General features: G+C 42.9%; 1 protein-coding gene across 2 annotated transcripts in view; it reads right to left on the reverse strand.

Annotated features, from left to right (window-relative positions):
* Window positions 1-1,055: 1,055 nt before the first annotated feature.
* The window catches only part of LOC147899525 (cytoplasmic tRNA 2-thiolation protein 1-like), a 39,817-nt gene continuing 20,622 nt past the window's right edge, over window positions 1,056-20,250 (reverse strand). Inside the window, exon 11 of one of the 2 annotated variants that reach the window (XM_087378108.1) lies at window positions 1,056-1,684. In XM_087378108.1, coding sequence (XP_087234234.1) covers window positions 1,484-1,684 — 201 coding nt within the window. In that variant the 3' untranslated portion in view covers window positions 1,056-1,483. The remainder of the gene's footprint in view (window positions 1,685-20,250) is intronic. The other variant, XM_087378107.1, reaches the window with a different exon arrangement.

Here is a 20,250-nt window from a genome sequence, read left to right on the forward strand (position 1 = left end):
ACCGCTGCCCAGGCGCGCACAGCTGCCATAAAACCTTCCATAGAGCCATACACCCCTCCACTCCAGCCCGTACACCACTCCACTTCAGTCCTTGACAAGGCATAGGGAGGGACAACCCCTTTTCTGTTCATTTCAGTTGGGTTGATTCCAGCCAAGGGGCACCTCCAAAGGGCTAACATGGAGCAGATGGAATTTCCCAAAACAAAGGTCTTTGCTGCTTTGATCACCACAAGCACATATTCATATTCCGCTATCGCCTCAGCTCCTACACCAATTCCCTTCAAGAAGACATACCAAAGACATTATAACAGGCCTACAAGCATTCCAGGATTGCAAGAGCAGGTCTTTCAGTTACAACAGGAGATTATAGGACTCAAGTTTTGACTTGCAGAAATGGATAAGAAAGTCCACAATATGGAAATTTCGGGAAAACAAGAAGAGAGAATGCAAAATAACAATACATCTCCCCCTGTACTACAGCTTGTTTCTACTGTTCAGGAAATGATCAACGCTCAAATAAAGTCAATGAAGAAAGTGGTGACAGACGATGTAGACAAAAGGTTCACAAAGTCGACCTTCATGAAGAGATCATGGAGCATAAAAGGCAAGATCTATCATTGCTTCAACCTTATGTATTGGAGGACTGCCAGATGGATGGTACAATGAATAAGACTATACGGAAGAAAACTTCAAAAACCTCATAAAGAAAATACCTAATGTTGAATGGCGGTTTGATGACATATGCAGGGTCAATCAGAACTGGTCGCATTCTCAAATTGTTGTAAAAACAGGGCAGCAAAGATAAAGATTCTAAGGCAAACTCACAAAGTCAAAGGCACTCAGATTTGGATTTCATAAAGTTCACTCCAAATCAGCTTAAACAAAGATCCTTGGAATTCACCAAAGTAAAATAATCCAGGAAGAAGGGAAAATGGGCTGCTTACAGAGAAGGGAAAGCACTTATCAGGGAAGTCAAATCTAAGCCTAAAGACTCTGAGTCTTAAACTGATGTGATGGAAGCCATGTTATGTTACCATTAGAAAATAATTATGCTTTATAATAATAGTGGAAATGCTTCATGCATTCCCATGGAGATGCTTCATGCCACCCGCACCCATTTTGCAGGTCTGATATACAAGCTACTCATTGCTCTCATAGATCTTTTTGGTCTTTCATGGATTTCTTTCTTTCTTTCTGAAATGATAATGTCTCTTTACGGTCATTACGCTTCATGCCACCTCCACCCATTTTGCAGGTCTGATATACAAGCTACTCACTGCTCTCATAGATCTTTTTGGTCTTTCATAAATTTCTTTCTTTCTTTCTGAAATGATAACGTCTCTTTACGGTCATAACAAAATTTATGATACAACTTTAACCCTCATTGACATCCATATCAAAATTTATGATACACTTTTAGCCAGTCTAGTGAACAATCTCTATTATCTCAGAATAACAATCAGTGTTATACGAATTGTCCATACTAAAAATCCAAGGATCTGTTGGGCACCCTCTTTTGTGAGTCAACTGCAACATCTTGATCATGGAGGCCATCCACATTCGTGGTAGAGGGTGCATTGCCATTTGATGAGCTTTGTTTTTTTGACAATCTGGTGCGACCCAGTCCCAGTCGAGGAAGACCTCTATTTAATCCATCTAATAGCACACATGCCTTGCACCATTTCTGCAAAATAAACCCCCCCCCCCAAAAAAAAGAAAGAAAATTAAGAATAATACAAATTCAAAAAAGAAAAGTCTTTCTTGAAGGATAATCGATCAGAGTCAGTACACCAATTAAACTCTTCAGAGCAGTTGCAGGCTTCCACATCCAATTACACAATAGCTTCTGAAATCAAAGTTTCAAAGACAGAATCATGCCGGAGGGCATGAAAGTGAGCAAATGAAAATTTGGAGCGTGTTTCAAATAGCTGTAGCCAGTTCCGTAAATCATTTTATATGTACAGGGAACTAGCACAACCAGCTCATAGCAACTAAAATAAATTGGTTGTTGCTATGAATAGGGTGCCCTGAAAAGTTGTCTTCAACCTAATACCACAAAACTTAACTAAATTGTAACTACCTGGAGAAGTGTCCATTATATACCACACAAGTCTGGAGTGCACGCTATATCACCCCGTCTAATGCCATTAACAAACAAAAGCCGGTCCAAAGCACTCAAATATATAAATTATGCTAAGCCCCTATAGTTTAGGAGCCACTTATGGTCAGTATTCATTTTGAGATTTTTCCACTCTGAGCATGAATCATCATGACTCACATTAAGGAGCCCGCACCAAATAACCAGGATTCAGACATGCTCCAAATAGCTGTAGCTAGTTCTGCAAATCACCATCATATGTACAGGGAACTAGCACAAACCAGCTCATAGCAGCTAAAATAAAGTGGTTGTTGGTTTGAATAGGGTGCCCCTGAAGAGTTGTCTTCAATATAATATCAAATTGTAACTACCTGAAGGCGTGTCCACTTATATACCACACAAGTCTGGAGTAGCACGCTATATCACCCCATCTAATGCCATCAACAAACATAAGCGGGTCCAAATCTTGATATAAGATCGATCGTTGCACTCAAAAAATATAAATTATGCTAGCCCCCTATAGTTTAGGAGCCACTCATGGTCAGTATTCATTTTGAGATTTTATCACTCTGAGCATGAATCATCATGACTCACATTAAGGAGCCCGCACCAGAATATCTAAATAGCCAGAATTCAGAACTCCAAACATATCATTGTAGTCATACTAAGAATTACAACCTATCACGTACATTAAGCCACATGTAGCCTGTGAAAGAAATGACCAGAGTCGTCCTCTATCTACTTTCCCATCTAAGCTGGAGAAAAGCTACAGAAGAAATAGACCCCGTACAGTGAAGAGGAGGAAATATTACAGTGAGCAGTAGTTTTAGGAAAGAACGATCATACATATGGCTGCATAGCAATGTCACTGCTGCCATGGTATAATGGGTTTTCTGATCCTACGAACGTGTCTCCTCACATTACATTTCTAGGCTGATGTGTCCAGTGTGTACTCCTCGTCACTTACGTGCTTATGGCCCTCCAAGTCCCCAAGCAATAAACCCCTATCATTCACACTGGTTAGGGGTGCAATGGACGTAGTATTCTAGTTCATAACATGTGATGGTTGGAAAAGTTTGGCATTGCTTGCTTCAACTGTGGATAATGGGTTCTGATTTGTGTGAAAAGAGAGTAAAGAGGTGCTTTAGTCCCTTTGATTTCACCAAAACTGCAATTCTATGAGAGGACTACCCATGCCAACTATGTCAAAGGTGATACATGATTCACATGCCCGTCGCCAACTGTTGCAAGTGTACTTTGTATGGTTCACATACTCTTCAAAAAAGAATAAAGGCTGCCTAAACTAAAAAGTGCCCAAAAGAAAATTTGCCCTCAAATTTGCAAGGGAGTTTTAAAAAGGGAATAACCATACTATGAAGAGAGAACGCATATCTGGTCATAGCAGGTGCTATAACAGTGAGTCGTCGCTGTCCAAAGTCCTCCACTAGTGCGTGCTGAACTGCAGCAAGGTTCGTGGTGGAGCAGTAGGTAGAGTAGGCAAAGTCTCAGAAGCTCCTCGTAGCTGAAAATGATCATAACTGGTCCCAACATCAGCTGAGCAAGGCTATTCATCCACTATGGAAGAGGGCTGCCATGAGGACTCATCATCTGGTAATCCCCTCCATTTGATGTAGTACTCAATGTAGGATTCGTTTCTTGGGATGTGGTCTCTAAATACAATGATCCTCTCACATATGTACTGAATATGGCCTTCTTCATCAATGAGAGGCAAAGATCTTCCATAACCTTATCTGTGGGGCCCAACTATTTTTTCAAAAGGGATACATGCAACACATTATGAATCTTGGAAGAAGAGGGTAGCTCCAGCGTATAGGCCACCTCACCAATACTCTGCAACACCTTGTCGGGGAAAATATCCTGAGGACCAGCTTAGTGTTTGTGTTCCCTTTCAATGAAGCATATCTAGACTTTGAAAATATAAAATTTCAAAAAAACGGCCATGGTTGTGAGAAGGTCAGGGTAATCTCTAAGAGGGATACATGATTATGGGAGTATAAATAGACAGATAGACAAGACAAGATAGACAGAAGACTGACTGTAGACAAACAGAAAGACCAAGACACTAGAACCCTTTGACCTACATCATCGGTGGTCAAAGTGGTAGATAAGAAATAGAAGTAATCAGAAAGCCCACTTCTCATCATATGAGGAAGGAACAGCAGGATCAGCTGATGGAGATGTTGCAGCAACATGGGCTGAGGTAGATGCAGGGGCTGATGTAGAGGGTTTGGAGTAGCAGTCCCTCTCCCGGTGATTATCACGGCCACAAATGGTGCATGGATGAGCCTTGAAACAGTCCTTCTCCATATGATTAGTTTTGCCACAATGGGTGCAAGGCTTTCTTACCTTCGAACTTCCTTTCTTTGCTAAAAATGCAGTGTCAGTTACCTTTCGTTGTTGAGTTCTTTCTTCCTCTTGGAGAGCATCGATGATACCCTCAAGAGAAGGATTATTGTGATACTTGAAGGTAGTGACAAGAGTAGCATAGGTGTCAGGTAAGCTTTTGAGAAGCACAGCAATAGCAATATCTTCGGAGATGGGAGACTTGACTGATGCAAGCTGAACCATAAGACTGCGAAGATAATTGACATGAGAGGCTATAGTAGCTCCTTCCTACATATGTAAATCAAAGAATGAGATCATAAGTGCAATCTTAGAGTTTTTAGATCGGGGTCCAAAAAGGGTATCCAAAGTGATCCATGCTTGAGGAGCAGACTGTATGTCGGAGATGTGATGAATGTAATCATCTCCAAGGCCGAGCAAGATGATAGCATAGGCTTTGTCGTTCTTGGCAGTGACAACTTGCTCAGTGTCGGGACCTTCGGGAGCAGCACGGTGAACAATGTCCCAAAGACCTTCTTTCATAAGATGGCACTTGATTTTGATTTGCCAAGTATGAAAGTTGGACCCATTGAATTTGTCGATAGACATGAGGGAATGAGAGGAAGATGCCATGTGGGAAGGTCTTACCTCTTGCTAGGATGCAAGGGCAGTGTCTATTCCCTTACAATATTGCAGAAATATATGAAAGGAGAGATCCAAGAAGCCGGTTCTCTCACCACTTTGTCAAGGCCATAGCATATGACAATCCATCGAAGCAGGAGGAACCAGCAAAAAAAGAGAGACTGCTCAGCAAACTGAAAGAGGCAAAGCACAGTACCTTAATCCCAGGCAGAGGTAGAGGTGCAAAAAGGAGCGCAGTCCATGAGGTCGAACAGATGGCGCAGATCTCCGTGAAGATGGCGCACATCTCGAACAGCAGCTGGAGAGGTGCGGCCTGTGCAGGTACGGATTCCGTACAGTCGTACGGAATGTACAGACTGTCTTGAATGTACTTCGTACGTTGATGCAGGTGCAGGAGCGGGTGCAGGAGCGACAACAAGAGCGAAAGCTGATGGGCGCAGATCTGGAGCGGAACTGCGCAGATCTGGCGCTCAGATCTGGCAGAGATGATGTGCAGATCTGAAGCGGAACTGCGCAGATCTGGCGCGCAATGGCGTGCTGTGATGGCGGGGCAAAAAGAGGCGGGCAGATCTGCAGCGGCAACCTGAGCAGGAACGATAGCAGCATGAAGAAGACAGGCAGAAGATGGAGATGGCGACCAGCTGAGCGGAGCAAAAGTCTGAGAAGAGGCGGCTATGGCTACAGCAGACTGAGGAGAGAGAAGAGGAATCAACCTGGCTCTGATACCATGTTGGAATATGGAAGCAAGAACTAGAAACTAGAAATGAAATAACAAGATTGAAAGACAAGAAATACCTTGAGAAGAGTGTAGACAAGACACAAGCTAGACAGATAGATTGCAATGATGTGACCCATGAATATATGGGCCAAAGTACAAGACATAAAGCAAGAGTGCTTATGGGATAATTGTAGAGGTGCCACATGGCACACACTCAAGACACAAAGACTAGACTAGACTTAGACAAATGTAGACTAGGGAAACAGTACACTTAGTGTGCACTTATCTCCAACAAAATAATGTTCCAGCCCCTAGCTGTCATAGGTAGAACAGTTATGAGTCCATTGAAATGTGGGTCCACTTACCCTCTGGAATGGAAAGAGGCTGAAGCAACCCTGCTGCCTGAAGTTCAATTCTCTGTTTTGTTGGCAGGGCCTGCAGCTTTGAACATACTTGTATACATCCTTCCATAACCCCTTCCATATAAAGCTCTACTTTGCCCTTTCATAGGTCTTAAACAGTCCGTGGGTTGTAGAAGTCATGATTGCTGCAAGGTGTGTTGATGAGATAATGAATTGCCAGTCCTTTGTCTAGTGTTTGGTGTATGCTTGTGTGTTAGAGATCTATCATAAAGGTCACCCATGGTCCTCGGTTTTCTCTCATCGTTGTCAGTGAGAGGAGCAGCTATCTTGGCAAAGTGCCTAATGAGTCTCCCATAGAAGGAGGCAAGGCCAAGAAGCTTCTCAGCTGAGTAACAATTGCAAGTTGTGGCCATTCCATAATGCATTTCACCTTGTTGGATCCACCCTGATTCCATTGCTGCCCACAATGTGTCCCAAAAAATACTCCTCATTTGCCATGAAAATATACTTAATTGGCTTGGCATAGAGCTGGTGGGCTCATATCCCGGTAGTAGTCCCTCCATGTATGAGCATACAGCTGGAGAAGCCTTTTACCAATGAGGAGCTCTGGGAGACCCCCAAGGCCCTTCCTCCGCAGAAGCGCACTAGAGAGGATGGACTTACACCGTCCTTCTTTATGTCACGATCTGTGACGTATTCCTTTCTCTATTTCTAGACTTATGGATGGTTTGATGAATGGACACTTGTGGAAGGGTATGCCCTTTCGACGGGACACTTGCCTTTTCGACGGGACACTTCCTAATGAGGCATAACCCTTCACAAGAGACATTCTAATGAAGAGAAATTCCTATTGTAATGTACCCTCTCATCAAGGGTCACACCCTTCACAAGGGGTACACACCTCTTCATGCACATACCCTTTGGAGTACACACCTTTTCATGTGTGACTCTTCACTCTCTATATAAGAGAGGCCCAACTGTATGGATGACATCACATCCACCCTACAGACATTCAAGCAATACAATTATTCCTTGTTCTCTGCTATCTCAGTCTCTTTTCTGTTCCTTAGCACATTTCTAAATATAGTAAATCTAGGATTTCTTACAGTGGTATCAGAGCAAAATTCGCTCCTGCCTGTAGGAAATGCCCCCCACCTTCTAGCGCTGATCTGATACATTTTTGCCGCTAGAAGGACATCCGTGCACATTGTGCATGGAAGAGATGGAGAGGATGAGCGTAAAATTTTTAAACGCCTACCCGGCCTAAAGTCATCCTGGCCTCTCCATCTCCCTCACATCACAAGTTGATGTGAATGGACACGACCAAAATCGTGTCCTTTCAGGTGCTTGGGCTGTCCCAAAACCAAGGGACGCACCTTTTCCACCATGGGACACACCTTTTGGTGACGAGTCTCGACTCCTCACTCATGGGACATACCCCATCGTGGGCAAAAGGACATACCTATTCATGCAGGGTCACACCCCTTTTAACAATAAGGACATATCCCCTCATGAACAGGTGCACCTATTCCAAGGGTCACACCCCTTCGAATAGGCACACCTCCTAGGCCCCAAGTACCTACAAAAGGGTACCTAGAGGGGTAAAAAAGGGAAAAAAATAAACCCATCCCCTACCCCTAGGTTTACCCTAGCTACCTAGGGTTAACTAAACCCCCCATTTAATTTTTGGGGCAACTAACCCATTAGGCAGCCCTAGCGAAAAGTCGCAGCCTCTTCTTCAACAAAAAAAAACTGTACTTACGGATTTCCGTACCTTCTGCGCCAGCCCGTACAGCCCGCCATCATCCTCGCCGTACAGCCTGCGCAGTCCTGACCATACAGCCCTGCGCATGCCCTCGCCATACGGCCGTACAGCCTGCACCGTACGGACCAGCCGGTAGCCTGCGTCAGCCCTTACCCTCGCCGTACAGCCTGCGCAAGCCAGCCCCCCCCCCCTCCTGTGCAGTCCTTGACCAGGCCTTCACATTCCGTTTGGCCTTGCCAGCCCTTTTCTTTTCCTGCGCAGCCCTTGCCAGCCAAGCCTCGCTCCTGCCAATCTTTTCCTGCGCAGCCCAGCCCTGGGAAAATGCTACGAGCTTCACCATCGATAGCCTGCAGCCCCTCCTTGTTTCGCCATCTTTTCCTGCCAAATCAGCACCAGTTGCAGCTCCTCGCGCGATGAAGACAGCCTGTTGACAGCTTGGACCAGACACGTATCAAGCACTCCTCGCAAACCATTGCACCATGGATCTCCGGACAACGATTTGCAGCCTTCTTCTACGCAATAACTTGGCAGATTAAAGTATTGCCAGGTGGAGTCTTTCCAATCTGCTTTTTAAGGATTCTCTTTAACAAATTACAGCAAATGAAAGAATCCACATTAAAGCATGGAAACCCCTGATAATTCACCCGGGTTCAAGGACACCTCAGGCATCTGCTACTACACAATATCGTGTTCAAATTGCACAGCCAGCCCATTTTGGAGCCTTTGCATCTTGGGTCTTCTGTGTCACGTGCCCTCCGAGTGACTTGGACCACATCCTCTACCTTCTGCGTGAGGCACCTCAGTTACATTATTTCCTCAGCACAGTATAGGTTGTCTTCCACGAGACACGAAGATATCCGGAACACGATATTCCTCAGGAGTTTGCTGTTCATTTTTGGAGAGAATTTTACCCTTCACCTTCGGCATCTCCAGGGTACTCTCCACCTCCTTCAGCTCCCAGATATCCTCCTCTACAGGTTGTACCTTCTCCAAGTCAGTATTTACATTCTGAAGGCACTCCCTCTCTTGGATATCCTCCTCTTCCGACAGCAGCTCCTTACCCTTTTTCAGATCCGTGGACTCTGCTACCTACCCCTGTCTTATCACGAGCAGTAACACCATTTTCAGAATCTCCAGTGTTACCTCCGACAGGACCTCCCTTACCAGATTTCCACGGGTGGTTCCATCCTGCCTCGCCTGCCCCCTCCAACATGAGCAACCTCAGGGAGCAGCCCGAACCCTCTTCCAGGAATGGTACAAACTAGAGCGCAAGTTCGCGCTTTTCTCACAGGGATCTCCGACATGTCGCACCGCTCGCGTGAAGCCTCTCCAGAGATTAAAGAATCAAGTCCCAAAAAGACCCCTGAAGGCAACGTCCAAAGTGAATCACTATTGCCACTTCAAATATCTCAGCTTCAGGACAGCATCTCCAACTTGGTTCAAAAAGTTCAACAACTTCAAGATTCTCGAAGTCCAGCACATACAGAGGATGACGTGACGCAACCAGACGACGATGCGGACTCTTTCCCACCAGAGGTAGAAAACACTGAACTACGTGCCCTCTATCGATTACTTCAAGCTTCCAAAACTAAAAGACTTGACGTCAAACTTCCGGAAGCCTACACTGGTCAACGCAATCGCCGAACAGTTGACCAATGGCTCGCTAAAATGCGCATGTATTTTGACTCTGTTGACCTCACGGAAGGCAAAAAGATCGCCTTGGCAGCCTCCCTCCTGAAGGATACAGCATTTCTATGGTGGCAAAGACGCTTAAAGGACGGAAAAAGTGTGTTAACATGGGAACGTTTTGAACACGTGCTCTGTAAGCAGTTTGTACCTGCCAATGCGGACTTCCAAGCACGTTCAAAACTCCGACAGTTGGAGCAAACGGGTTCCCTGTCTTCCTATATCTCTCAGTTCACCACATTGGTGCTGGAGATTGATGGTTTAACTGAGGATGATCGCCTTCATGCTTTCATCTCAGGCCTAAATCCCTCGTTACGCATTGATGTTCTTAAAGCAAACATCACCACCACAGATGGTGCTATTGCTTACGCAGAGCGCATTACAGATTTCCTAAACACAGGGAAGCAGAGTGCTAATCGCACACAGAACTCTCCTATGGCCAAAGGTGCTCGCCCTCAAGATAACACCAGGTTTCGAAAAAACTTCGGTAATCAAGGTCAGCGACAGTCTCAAGATCCCCAGAAGCCTCAGAAATCATTTGCTGGATTCCAACAGAAGCACTCCCCCAAGGATCGTGTTTCTTCTTCTTCACAAAGTCATTACCGACATCCCCAACATAAAGGTGCGGCCACTGACAAGAAGAATAACTCCAGCTCAAAAGGACTTTGTACCATCTGTACCGGCGACCATAGATGGTTCGATTGTCCCAAGCGACCAAAGCAAATTCTAATATGGAACCTAGCACTTCCCACCAAGAAGATGCTACCTCAGCACAAGACAAGAAAGGCAAAGCTGTTCGAATGGCGAATACCATCCACCTCATAGTCACAATGAAACGCGTTTCATTGAATTTGAAACGTTTCGAAACGTGCAGCACGTTTCGAAACGTTTCATGTTCAATGAAACGTGGCTAGGGTACTGTAGGTTTAGCTTGTAAATTGTAATCTGAAATCTGATTTTTTGCGACCTATCTAGTATCTACTCAATTGAAATCTAATTTCTAAAATTTAAAGGCTTAATTGAGCTTTGTAATTTAGACTCTATTCTAATTTCTAGCATTGGCCATTATAGGCTTGTTGATAAAGTTGAAGGCTTGATTGAGCTTTCTAATCTGGAGTCTATAATCTATTCTACCATTGGCCATTATAGGCTTTTTGTCAAGTCTTTTTCTATGTTTTTAGCTAGTTTTGCACAGTTTTGGCATACCAAATGTATGCAGGCATAAAATTTATATTTTTTAGACAAAAAAAACACAATCTGGTTTTTTGAAACTTCACCTATTTTTTTGAAACGTTTTGAAACGTTTCACGTTTCAACGTTCTGAAACGTTTCATTGAACTATGATCCACCTGAGCCTTGCCAGCAACCCCGAACCTTCCCTGGCCACTCAAGTACTTTGTGTTCAAGGATCGATTCGTGGAACAACGGTCATCATCCTCATCGACAGTGGCTGTTCTCATAATTTCCTAGCCAATTCTGTGGTCGCTAAACTTCGGTTGACCACCAGTCCTAGTCTCATGGACTATCAGATTGAACTCGCAAATGGAACTACTTTCTTGTGCAACACCAGGATTAAAAACTTGTCTTTTCGCATCCAACATTATACGGACAAGTTGAACTTCGACATCATGCCTCTTTCTCGGTACGATGTCATACTCGGACAACAGTGGCTGTACGACTATGATCCATCAATCAGTTTTCGCAGCCATACTATCCAATTTGTCCACCAGGGAAAACTTATTGAGCTAACTGGTTCTAGGGACTCTCCTTCAACCCCAGTTGCCTCTGCCCTACAGGTAAAGAAGTGGGTTCGTAAACGCCAAGCAAAGACTTCACTTCTGTTGGTTACGGCAGTAGAGGAGACACCAACAAAGGATCCTCCTGAATACCTCAACCAACCTTTTTTCCAGCCCTACCTGGATCTTTTTCCACAGGAATTGCCAAAGCAGTTACCACCTCGACGACCAGTGGATCACCCAATCGAGCTTATTCCCGGCAGTAATCCACCGTCGAAACCTCCTTATCGGGTTTCTTACACTCAAAATGAAGAAATCCAAAGACAGGTCACCGAACTACTCGACAAAGGTCACATTCGGCCCAGTCGCAGCCCTTTCGGATCTCCTGTACTACTTGTGGAAAAAAGTCTATGCGCCTCTGCATCGACTATCGAGCCCTCAACAAGCTCACTATCAAAAACAAGTATCCATTGCCTCGCATTGATGACCTCTTCGATCAACTTCTACATGCGACACACTTCTCCAAGATTGATCTTCGTTCAGTTTATCATCAAATTCGTATACGAGAAGGTGATGAATACAAGACAGCTTTTCGAACAAAGTATGGACACTATGAATGTTTGGTCATGCCTTTTGGGTTAAACAATGCCCCGGCCACATTCATGACATTAATGAACGACATCTTCAGGCCTTTCCTCGATAAGTTCGTCATCGTTTACCTCGATGACATCCTCGTTTTCAGTAAATCCCTACTTGAGCATAAACAACATCTTCACCAAGTTTTTGAAGTTCTCCGCGCAAATTCTCTCTACATCAACATTGAGAAGAGTGAGTTCTTCAAGACCCAACTTGAATATTTGGGACATGTTATTTCAGCTCAAGGTATCTCTGTGGATCCCAAGAAGGTCGAGGTAATCCGAAACTGGCCTACTCCAAAGAATGTTCATGATGTCCGCTCTTTTCTCGGATTGGCAAACTTTTACCATACAAAGGTCTATCAGTTCTCCGAAATCGCAGCTCCTATGTCCGAATTATTGAAAAGCACAACAATTTTTCAGTGGCTTCCCGAAACAGAGTATAGTTTCCAACAACTCAAGCAAGCACTCACTACCACACCAATTATGGCTATTGCTGACCCCAACCTTCCATTTGAGGTCATGACCGACGCTTCCGACATCGCTACAGGAGCAGTCTTGATGCAAGAAGGCAGAGTTATTGCTTTTGACAGCCATAAACATTCTGATATCCAAACCCGATATCCGGTTTATGATAAGGAGTTTCTTGCTGTTGTACATGCTTATCGCTCTTGGAAACATTATCTCATGGGAGCCGACTCTGTGGTCAAAACAGACCATCACTCTTTAAAGTACATCTTTACTCAGCCAGTCATGAACGCTCGACAAGCACGCTGGGTTGAGTTTCTGGCCAACTTTCACATGACCATTGAGTACATACCAGGACTACGCAATGTAGTTGCACATGCTCTCAGTAGGTTACCTCTAGCATCAGCCATGGTAATCTCTACATTATCTGTGGATGTTCCGAATTCATTCAAAGGAAAGTATTTCAATGATAAAGACTTCGGCACAGCCGTACAGGTTCTTTCAAAAGATCAACCTTCGACTTCCGAACAAAAGATTTTCTCATCCTATTCTTATACGGACGACCTTCTGTATTATCAAGATCGCGTCTGTGTACCACATGACAAGGATGTTCGACGTCTTTTGTTAAAAGAGCATCATGTAGTTCCTTATGCTGCCCATCCAGGCATCAATAAGACTTATCGGTTACTCAATGCAACATACTACTGGCCTCCGATGAAAAGAGATGTCATCAAAATGGTTACATCTTGCTTATCTTGTCAACAAATGAAAGCAAGTCGACGACTTCCAACAGGACTTCTTCAGCCTCTTCCAGTTCCAACTGAAAGGTGGGAAAGTATTTCCATGGATTTCATTACAACACTACCACGATCCTCCAGAGGTAACACTCAGATTATGGTAATTGTTGATCGCTTGTCCAAAATGGCACACTTTGTTGCTTGCAAAAGCAGTGCACAGGCCCCGGACATAGCCAAACTCTTTATACAACACATCTTCCGACACCATGGATTACCCAAGAATATCATATCCGACAGAGATCCTAAGTTTACCAGTCACTTTTGGATTTCACTGTTCGAATCTTTGGGTACAACTCTACTGTTCAGTTCAGCTTACCACCCAGAATCAGATGGTCAGACTGAAAGAGTCAACCAAGTTCTGGAAGAAATGCTTTGACATTATGTTCAGTCACGCCTCGCAGCCTGGGAAGAGTATCTACCACTCCTTGAGTTTGCTTATAATAACTCTTTCCATAGTGCGACGATGAGGGAGATTGACATGACCATTCTTGAGTCATGGCGGTAGGACTTCATATACCAGCAGTCAATCGATGGGCGGTTCACTTCTCCAAGACAGGGATACCTCTGAGGATTCTATTTAGGTGCAAAGGTTGAGCCCAATTTCTTCAAATTCGGGCTGAGAGGGCTTCTGCAAGCTTTTATGAGGGAGACCCCGAGATGGATGGGAGCTTGGATTTGCTCCATCGACAAATGATCAGAGTAGTGGGCCGGTTGGGCAAGGAGCCGCCCATCGACCCATCATTCATTTCGGACCAAAATCTACCTCGATGGCTATTACCTTAAACCAATAACCATCCTTCGACTAACCTAGCCTCCTCCGTCCCTTGGGACCAACAAGGGGTAGTATAGGAATATTCACCTGTTGTCCATCGACTACGCCTCTTGGCTTGACCTTAGGCCCTGACTCACCCTCCATGGACGAACCTTGCAACCTTTGGCTTTGGGAGAAGCCATCCCCTTCGCAAGGTCCAATGGAATCTAGGAGAGTGGTTTTGGCTGTCCAAAGTAGGCCACTCACAGCGCGTGGAGGAGGTGGCCTTTTCCTCCTACACGACATGTATAGGATGGCACCTTCAGCTCAAGGCGGCAGCATGGATTCCACAGAGAGAGAGAGAGAGAGAGAGAGAGAGAGAGAGAGAGAGAGAGAGATTGGGCTGAGCAGCAAGGTGCCCCAGAAGGTCAAATCTAGTTTCTAGGTGTGTTTATGGTCCGACTGGCAACCACAGAAGATCTCGTATTTTTTCTCGATGGTTGCTCATTCGGGTCTACCCATCGGCCCATGGCTAAAGCAGATGCGAACAGATGGACAGGGTCAAATGGAGTTCCTGAGTCGACCCTTGTTCCTTTAGGGGCTACCCTAGTGCATAGAGGATCTGGCTGGGCTCTCTTCGGATCATGGCTCGAGTACCGAAGATTCAAAGGAATTTTACTTGGGGCATGGCGGCCCAGTTGACAGAAGGAGTCATGCCTTTCCAATCGCAACGTGGTCTCAGCCTACAGGATTCATAGGTAGAGCATCCTCAGGATTGAGCTACGCGAGGTGACTCCGCCTACGCATCATCGTCCCCCTTCCCTCGCCAAGAGAATAGCATATGAGAGCCACTGGCCAGCATTACAGTGTGGTATATCTAGGTTGCATGATGCAGCTTGGTGATGGGCGAGCGCTTTGTACCACGTATGCCACTCTAGTTGGACACCCACCAAATCAAATTAAAGGTGAACGCAAAGCTACCACAAATCTTGAGGCCCAAGATAATGGCTTTTAACAAAATGTAGATCATGAGGGGGTTGAGTAGTACCATCCAAAATTGTGTGATGAGGTGAGGGTATCCAAGCTTAACATATTGGCTCATGTTATGTCGAAGTATTGAGGGAAAGTGACTCCATAGCATTACTAAGGAGGAATCCAATGAGTGAGCATAGTGTGGATGGTAGGGAATTTTAGCAAAAGCTTGATAGTGCTTTGTTGACATGTCTTCCATTCTACATAATGGGTGACCACAAGAACAAAGAACAACGGCTTGAAAATAAAACTAGGTGCGTGTGTAGGCATGGGATGTGGGTGTGATGTTAAGTTGGAAAGGGCAATCTGGAGGGGTTGTTTTGGAATTCTTTTTAGTATGTAGCATCTCAATGATTCTTGAAGAGAGCAATTTGAGCAGTAGTGAGCGTGTTGATCGTTAGAGACAAAAGTGGTTGGATGAGAGCGATGGCTATACATAATGGGAGGGGGGATCTGAAAGAGACAAAGCAAAGTAGAGATTTCAATGACACTGGGAAATGTCCCAAAACTTAACAGATGTTTCAATGAGCTCGATACCACATTATGTGCCCTCGCGCTTAGATGAATTGAGAGAAGATTGGAACAAGTTCCTTCAATGGATGCATTAGGAAATGCATAATCTATTTCAAGGTGTCCCTAGCCCATCGTAGATGGGTCATGCTACTCGCGTCTTTTACATAGCAACAACACAAGTATCACGTGTCATGTTTTGCCCCGCAGCAACGCACCCGCAGCAACGCACGGGCTGCCTACAAGTGTCTTTTATATGTCTACATTGTCTTTAAGGACTCTAAAGAAATGGAAAGCTTACTTTCAAAAGAATATTGCCATTTACCAATCAAGAATAAATGCTTAGTTCATGAAAAGATAGGTATTCATATAGGGTCATGAACATAGACGGGAAGTTGATTAATATACATAAATATATGTCAATAAAGACATTTTGAAGGATCAACTTACTGTGTTGACATCACTCATCCACCCCACTCTCATTGCTTCCCATATTAAAGATGATAATATCCACAACACTCATCCACTACACTCTTGACTTCTTCCCAACCATCACACTCTTAAAGATGGCAATATCAAGAAACTATACAATGGCAAAGAGGATCGTGAGCTTCTTCAAGCTTAACTCTTGAGTGTCATGTCAAAATTAGATAAAGTTCATAGAAGCCAAACATAAGATTATTGAGCTTATGTTTCTATATGAAAAAGAGACGAAAAAAGCAAATTTATTAGCAAGGAATATGAGTAATGAGTGTTAAAGTCATATGAGCTATATTGTATATAAGCAATGGAGACGGATTTAGTGCAACAATGTTTCAAGGTAGATATGAGCATGTGGTTGAAAAACTCAAACAAGGAGCTTGAACTAGCAAGCAAACACCCAGGCATTTCCAACATAGTAGGGTAGGCAATATCCAAAAACTGAACAATGGCTAAAAGTTAAGGATTGTGAGCTCCTTCAAGCTCAAAGCACATTGTGAGTTGTCCAGATCACATAGGAGCCAAACATAAGAATATGGAGTTCATGTTTCTATATGAAAAAGAGACATGAAAAGTAAAATAATTGGCAAGGAATATGAGTTAAGTTGTATGAGCTATATTGGATATAGGGTTTAGTGTAACAATGTTTCCAAGTAGACATAAGCATGTTGTTGAAATACTCAAGCAAACACACTATTCAAAATTTTTGGACTTTCTCTCCTGATTTGGACTTTTTTTTGGAGCATATCCTCTCCACTCAACTTCACTTAGTGAGCTCCAAAATTGGGTTTTTTAGAGCACTAAATGGGTCACTTATATACAAATATGGCCTTATTAAGCTAAAAAGTCAAGTGGTGACCTCTTTTTTTTTTTTTAAAGGGCTCAATGAAGCTATAATTCCCAAAGTTGTGCATGGTGCCCCCATCCAATAACTATATGAATAATAATAGTAGTCTCCTAACTCTAGTTCAATTTTAACACTATGTTGATAAAGTAAAAATATGACACCATATGAAAAGAGTTTGTTGAAAGTGATGTATAGATACACCATTTTTTTGAAAAAAAAGAGTTTGTTGAATTCAATATATAAGTGGTGTATAGATACACCCTTTTTTTGAAAAACAAAGCATACATACATTATCTTATTGGTAGTGTATAGATACACCATTTGTATGGAAAAAAGCATACAAAACATTATCTTATGCATCTGAATCTCATTCAGAGTCATGAAATTCATGTAATGTATTTGCGCTTGATGGGTCAAGTCTTGCCAAATGATGTTTAATATGGACACGACTTTGATCAAGGATTGTGATACATTTTTCAACATTGTATCCATGCTTCTTTTCAAAACTTCGTGTCCTCGATTTCCAGCAATGAATAATGCTATTGACTTCCACCTTTGTTAATCCCTCATTATTTGGAACCCATTCACCTTTCTTTTGCAAGCATCCCTCATAGAGTTGTTTTATTGTATATCTTCTCGGGAGATTTTTCAATGGCTTTGGTTCATACCATAAAGCTGTGAATGTTATAGGAGTTCCCTTATCATCCCTTCCTATCTTAGCAACCTTTGCAACCCAAATTGGGCCACCTTGGTCATCCAACTTTGAACCTAGATCAGATGCCCAAACTGCAACAAATAGACCCTCTTCAATCTCATTAGATAGCATAAACTTTGGTAAGGGTTTGTCTCCCTTCCTGCCACAATATTTTCAAGGTAAAATGCATTCCTTTACTTCCTCCATATAAACTGACATATTTGTATCCAAAGGAAAACTTGGTGACCTAGCTTGTTCTGGCCAAAAGGATTCATAGTATTCAATGCTCATTAAGTTTTCTTGTCTTTCTAAAGATTGGATAAGTGCTTCAGTTGATTTAATTGTCTCCAAATTCTTAGTTGATTGCTCAGAATATTTTTGCATCATACTTTGAAGATATTTAATGAAGGATTTCAAGCCTTTCATTTCGTCTATGTCAAGTGATTTGTTTTTTGCGAGAACAAATCTAGTTTCCTCCAATGAAATTATTCATTTATAAGGATATGACTCACTCCATAAATGATCTCCATCTACTGAGTAATGCTTCGATTGCATCACTGGAATATTGTTATGCATGTGAAACCGAAAGTAGTGTGGATTTGTGTGTCCTATTAGGGCATCATCTCCTGCTTGTAAATGTGGCTCTATGAATGCTCTCCAATCTACCATCCTCTCTAAGGTAGCCACTTCTGATTCTTCCTTAGCAGACCCTCTAAGTTTTTTCCCAATTCGAAATAGCATATCCTCCGTTGTCAAAACATCCATTGACTTCAACTCACCAGAGATAACACTAAAGATTTGATCTATGTCTTCATGTGTATGGCCGACAAGAAGAAAGCCAACTTCCACTTCTTCAAATATTTTTAAACCAACCAACATAGAGCATAAAGCAAATATATATTTATTCTTGTTCTCTCTCCAACAATTATTAGCTTGTATTTGCAACGTGTTAGATAAACATTCACGAGCATCTCTGACCTTTCTTATTGCTTTCATGATTGATGTAACAACCTGGTTACCATCATGGTCATGTAAACTATAAATCCATACATCACAAAAGATTCGGTATCCATGTACTAATACTCCACACAAGTGTGTTTTTAGTCCACGTTTGCCCTCCAATGCCGGTGGGATACGTCTATATCATGGCAAAGTTGTTGTATTCTGGTCCATGCCATCAATGGTGATGCACATGGACTTATCGACATGTGAAATAGCTTCCTCTCTCCAAAAAGCATACAAATTTCAAGCATCCTGCACATGACGTAAATGGATTAATCGCCATATATCTTCCTCGCTGCTGCTCACATTTACTATGTTCAATGGCATTTTTTAATTCATCACATGTCTTACATTTTGACATCCTTTGCTTTGATGGTGTCTTGACATGGAAAAAATATCTACGTCAAATTTTGTACAAGGTTGACCGTGAAATCATGCTCTTATCTCTGTCTTGTTAAGTTTTATTGACAATTTCTAGGATGACCTTCTTTGTCATTCCCAAAGGAAGATGTTGTTGACATTCGACACGTCCATCTAACATTGTTTGTTGAAGATGAGGCTGTGGTAATGCATGGTCTTCAAGAACTTGCTTTAATGTTGCGGTTGCATTTATAGTGCTTCCATGGCATTTAAGCTTGTAGGTATTTCCATGAATTATATGAACCACTTTTTGTTTCACCTCTACCCAGATGGTCCAGTATGTGCCATGTGATAGTCCAGTTAACCATTGATATCCTCGATTGCAAATGGGTTTCCCATTAACCATGGGTTTCAATGTAGGTTTACAGTGTCTTGTGCTCAAATCTTGATCAGTGCTTTGATGAAGAAATTTTGCACACATCAATGGCATTGATACAGTGCATTTCATAACAATAAGCGGTGATGCTTGGGAGAATCCATGTGTATTTTTCATAGATAAATTGCAAGACCTTGCAGTGTCACATATAGTTGAACTTGTGCGGTTTATCATAGAAGGTCCTATGGCAGATAAGAAAAGATCAACATTGGTCCTGTTCGTGACTAAATCACAAAGGGATGCATGCGAGTTTGACATCTGCATTTGGGTATTTACTTTCAGAAGTATACCATGGTATAGTCCTACGCAATCATATGATTGTCATGGAAGGCACTGCCATTGAAGTCTTGCAGTCTTTCTTGATGTGCTTCTTATCCAGGGGTGGTGGCAATCTAATCAAAATTCCTTTAAGAACTCTCGAGCTTCATTACTTTGAGGATGATAAGGTTAAGCTTGATGCAGCAATGGTGGATTACAGAAAGCCGATGGATCCTGATGTGATACTAGAGATGACAAAGAATTTACTGAATGATGGGTGGGAAGTAGCATTGTATCGAATGGGTTTTGCTATTGAGAAATTGCTACGCCAAGGTAGAAATGTAAATGTCATTGATACCCCCCATCAGATTGAGTTCTTTGACACATATTACAGTTGCACTACCTTCTTTGAAGAGGAAAATGTCAAAGAAGAGGGTAGTGAGGAAAATGTCGAAGAAGAGGGTAGTGAGTTTGAGGGTAATGATTCTAGCTCAGGTGATGATGAGGATGAAAGCTCTGCATCCGATGACTTACATTGAGAAGAAATCCACACAAAGAATAAGGGTGATCAATTGTCAACTAGAGTCAAGGAGTTAACTACTTTTTTGATTTCTTTACTCTCATTATTGT

The sequence above is a fragment of the Dipteris shenzhenensis genome, chromosome 8 (assembly GCF_047967505.1).
Source record: "Dipteris shenzhenensis isolate YYH24624 ecotype China chromosome 8, Dip_SZ_1.0, whole genome shotgun sequence".
Lineage (NCBI taxonomy): Eukaryota > Viridiplantae > Streptophyta > Polypodiopsida > Gleicheniales > Dipteridaceae > Dipteris > Dipteris shenzhenensis.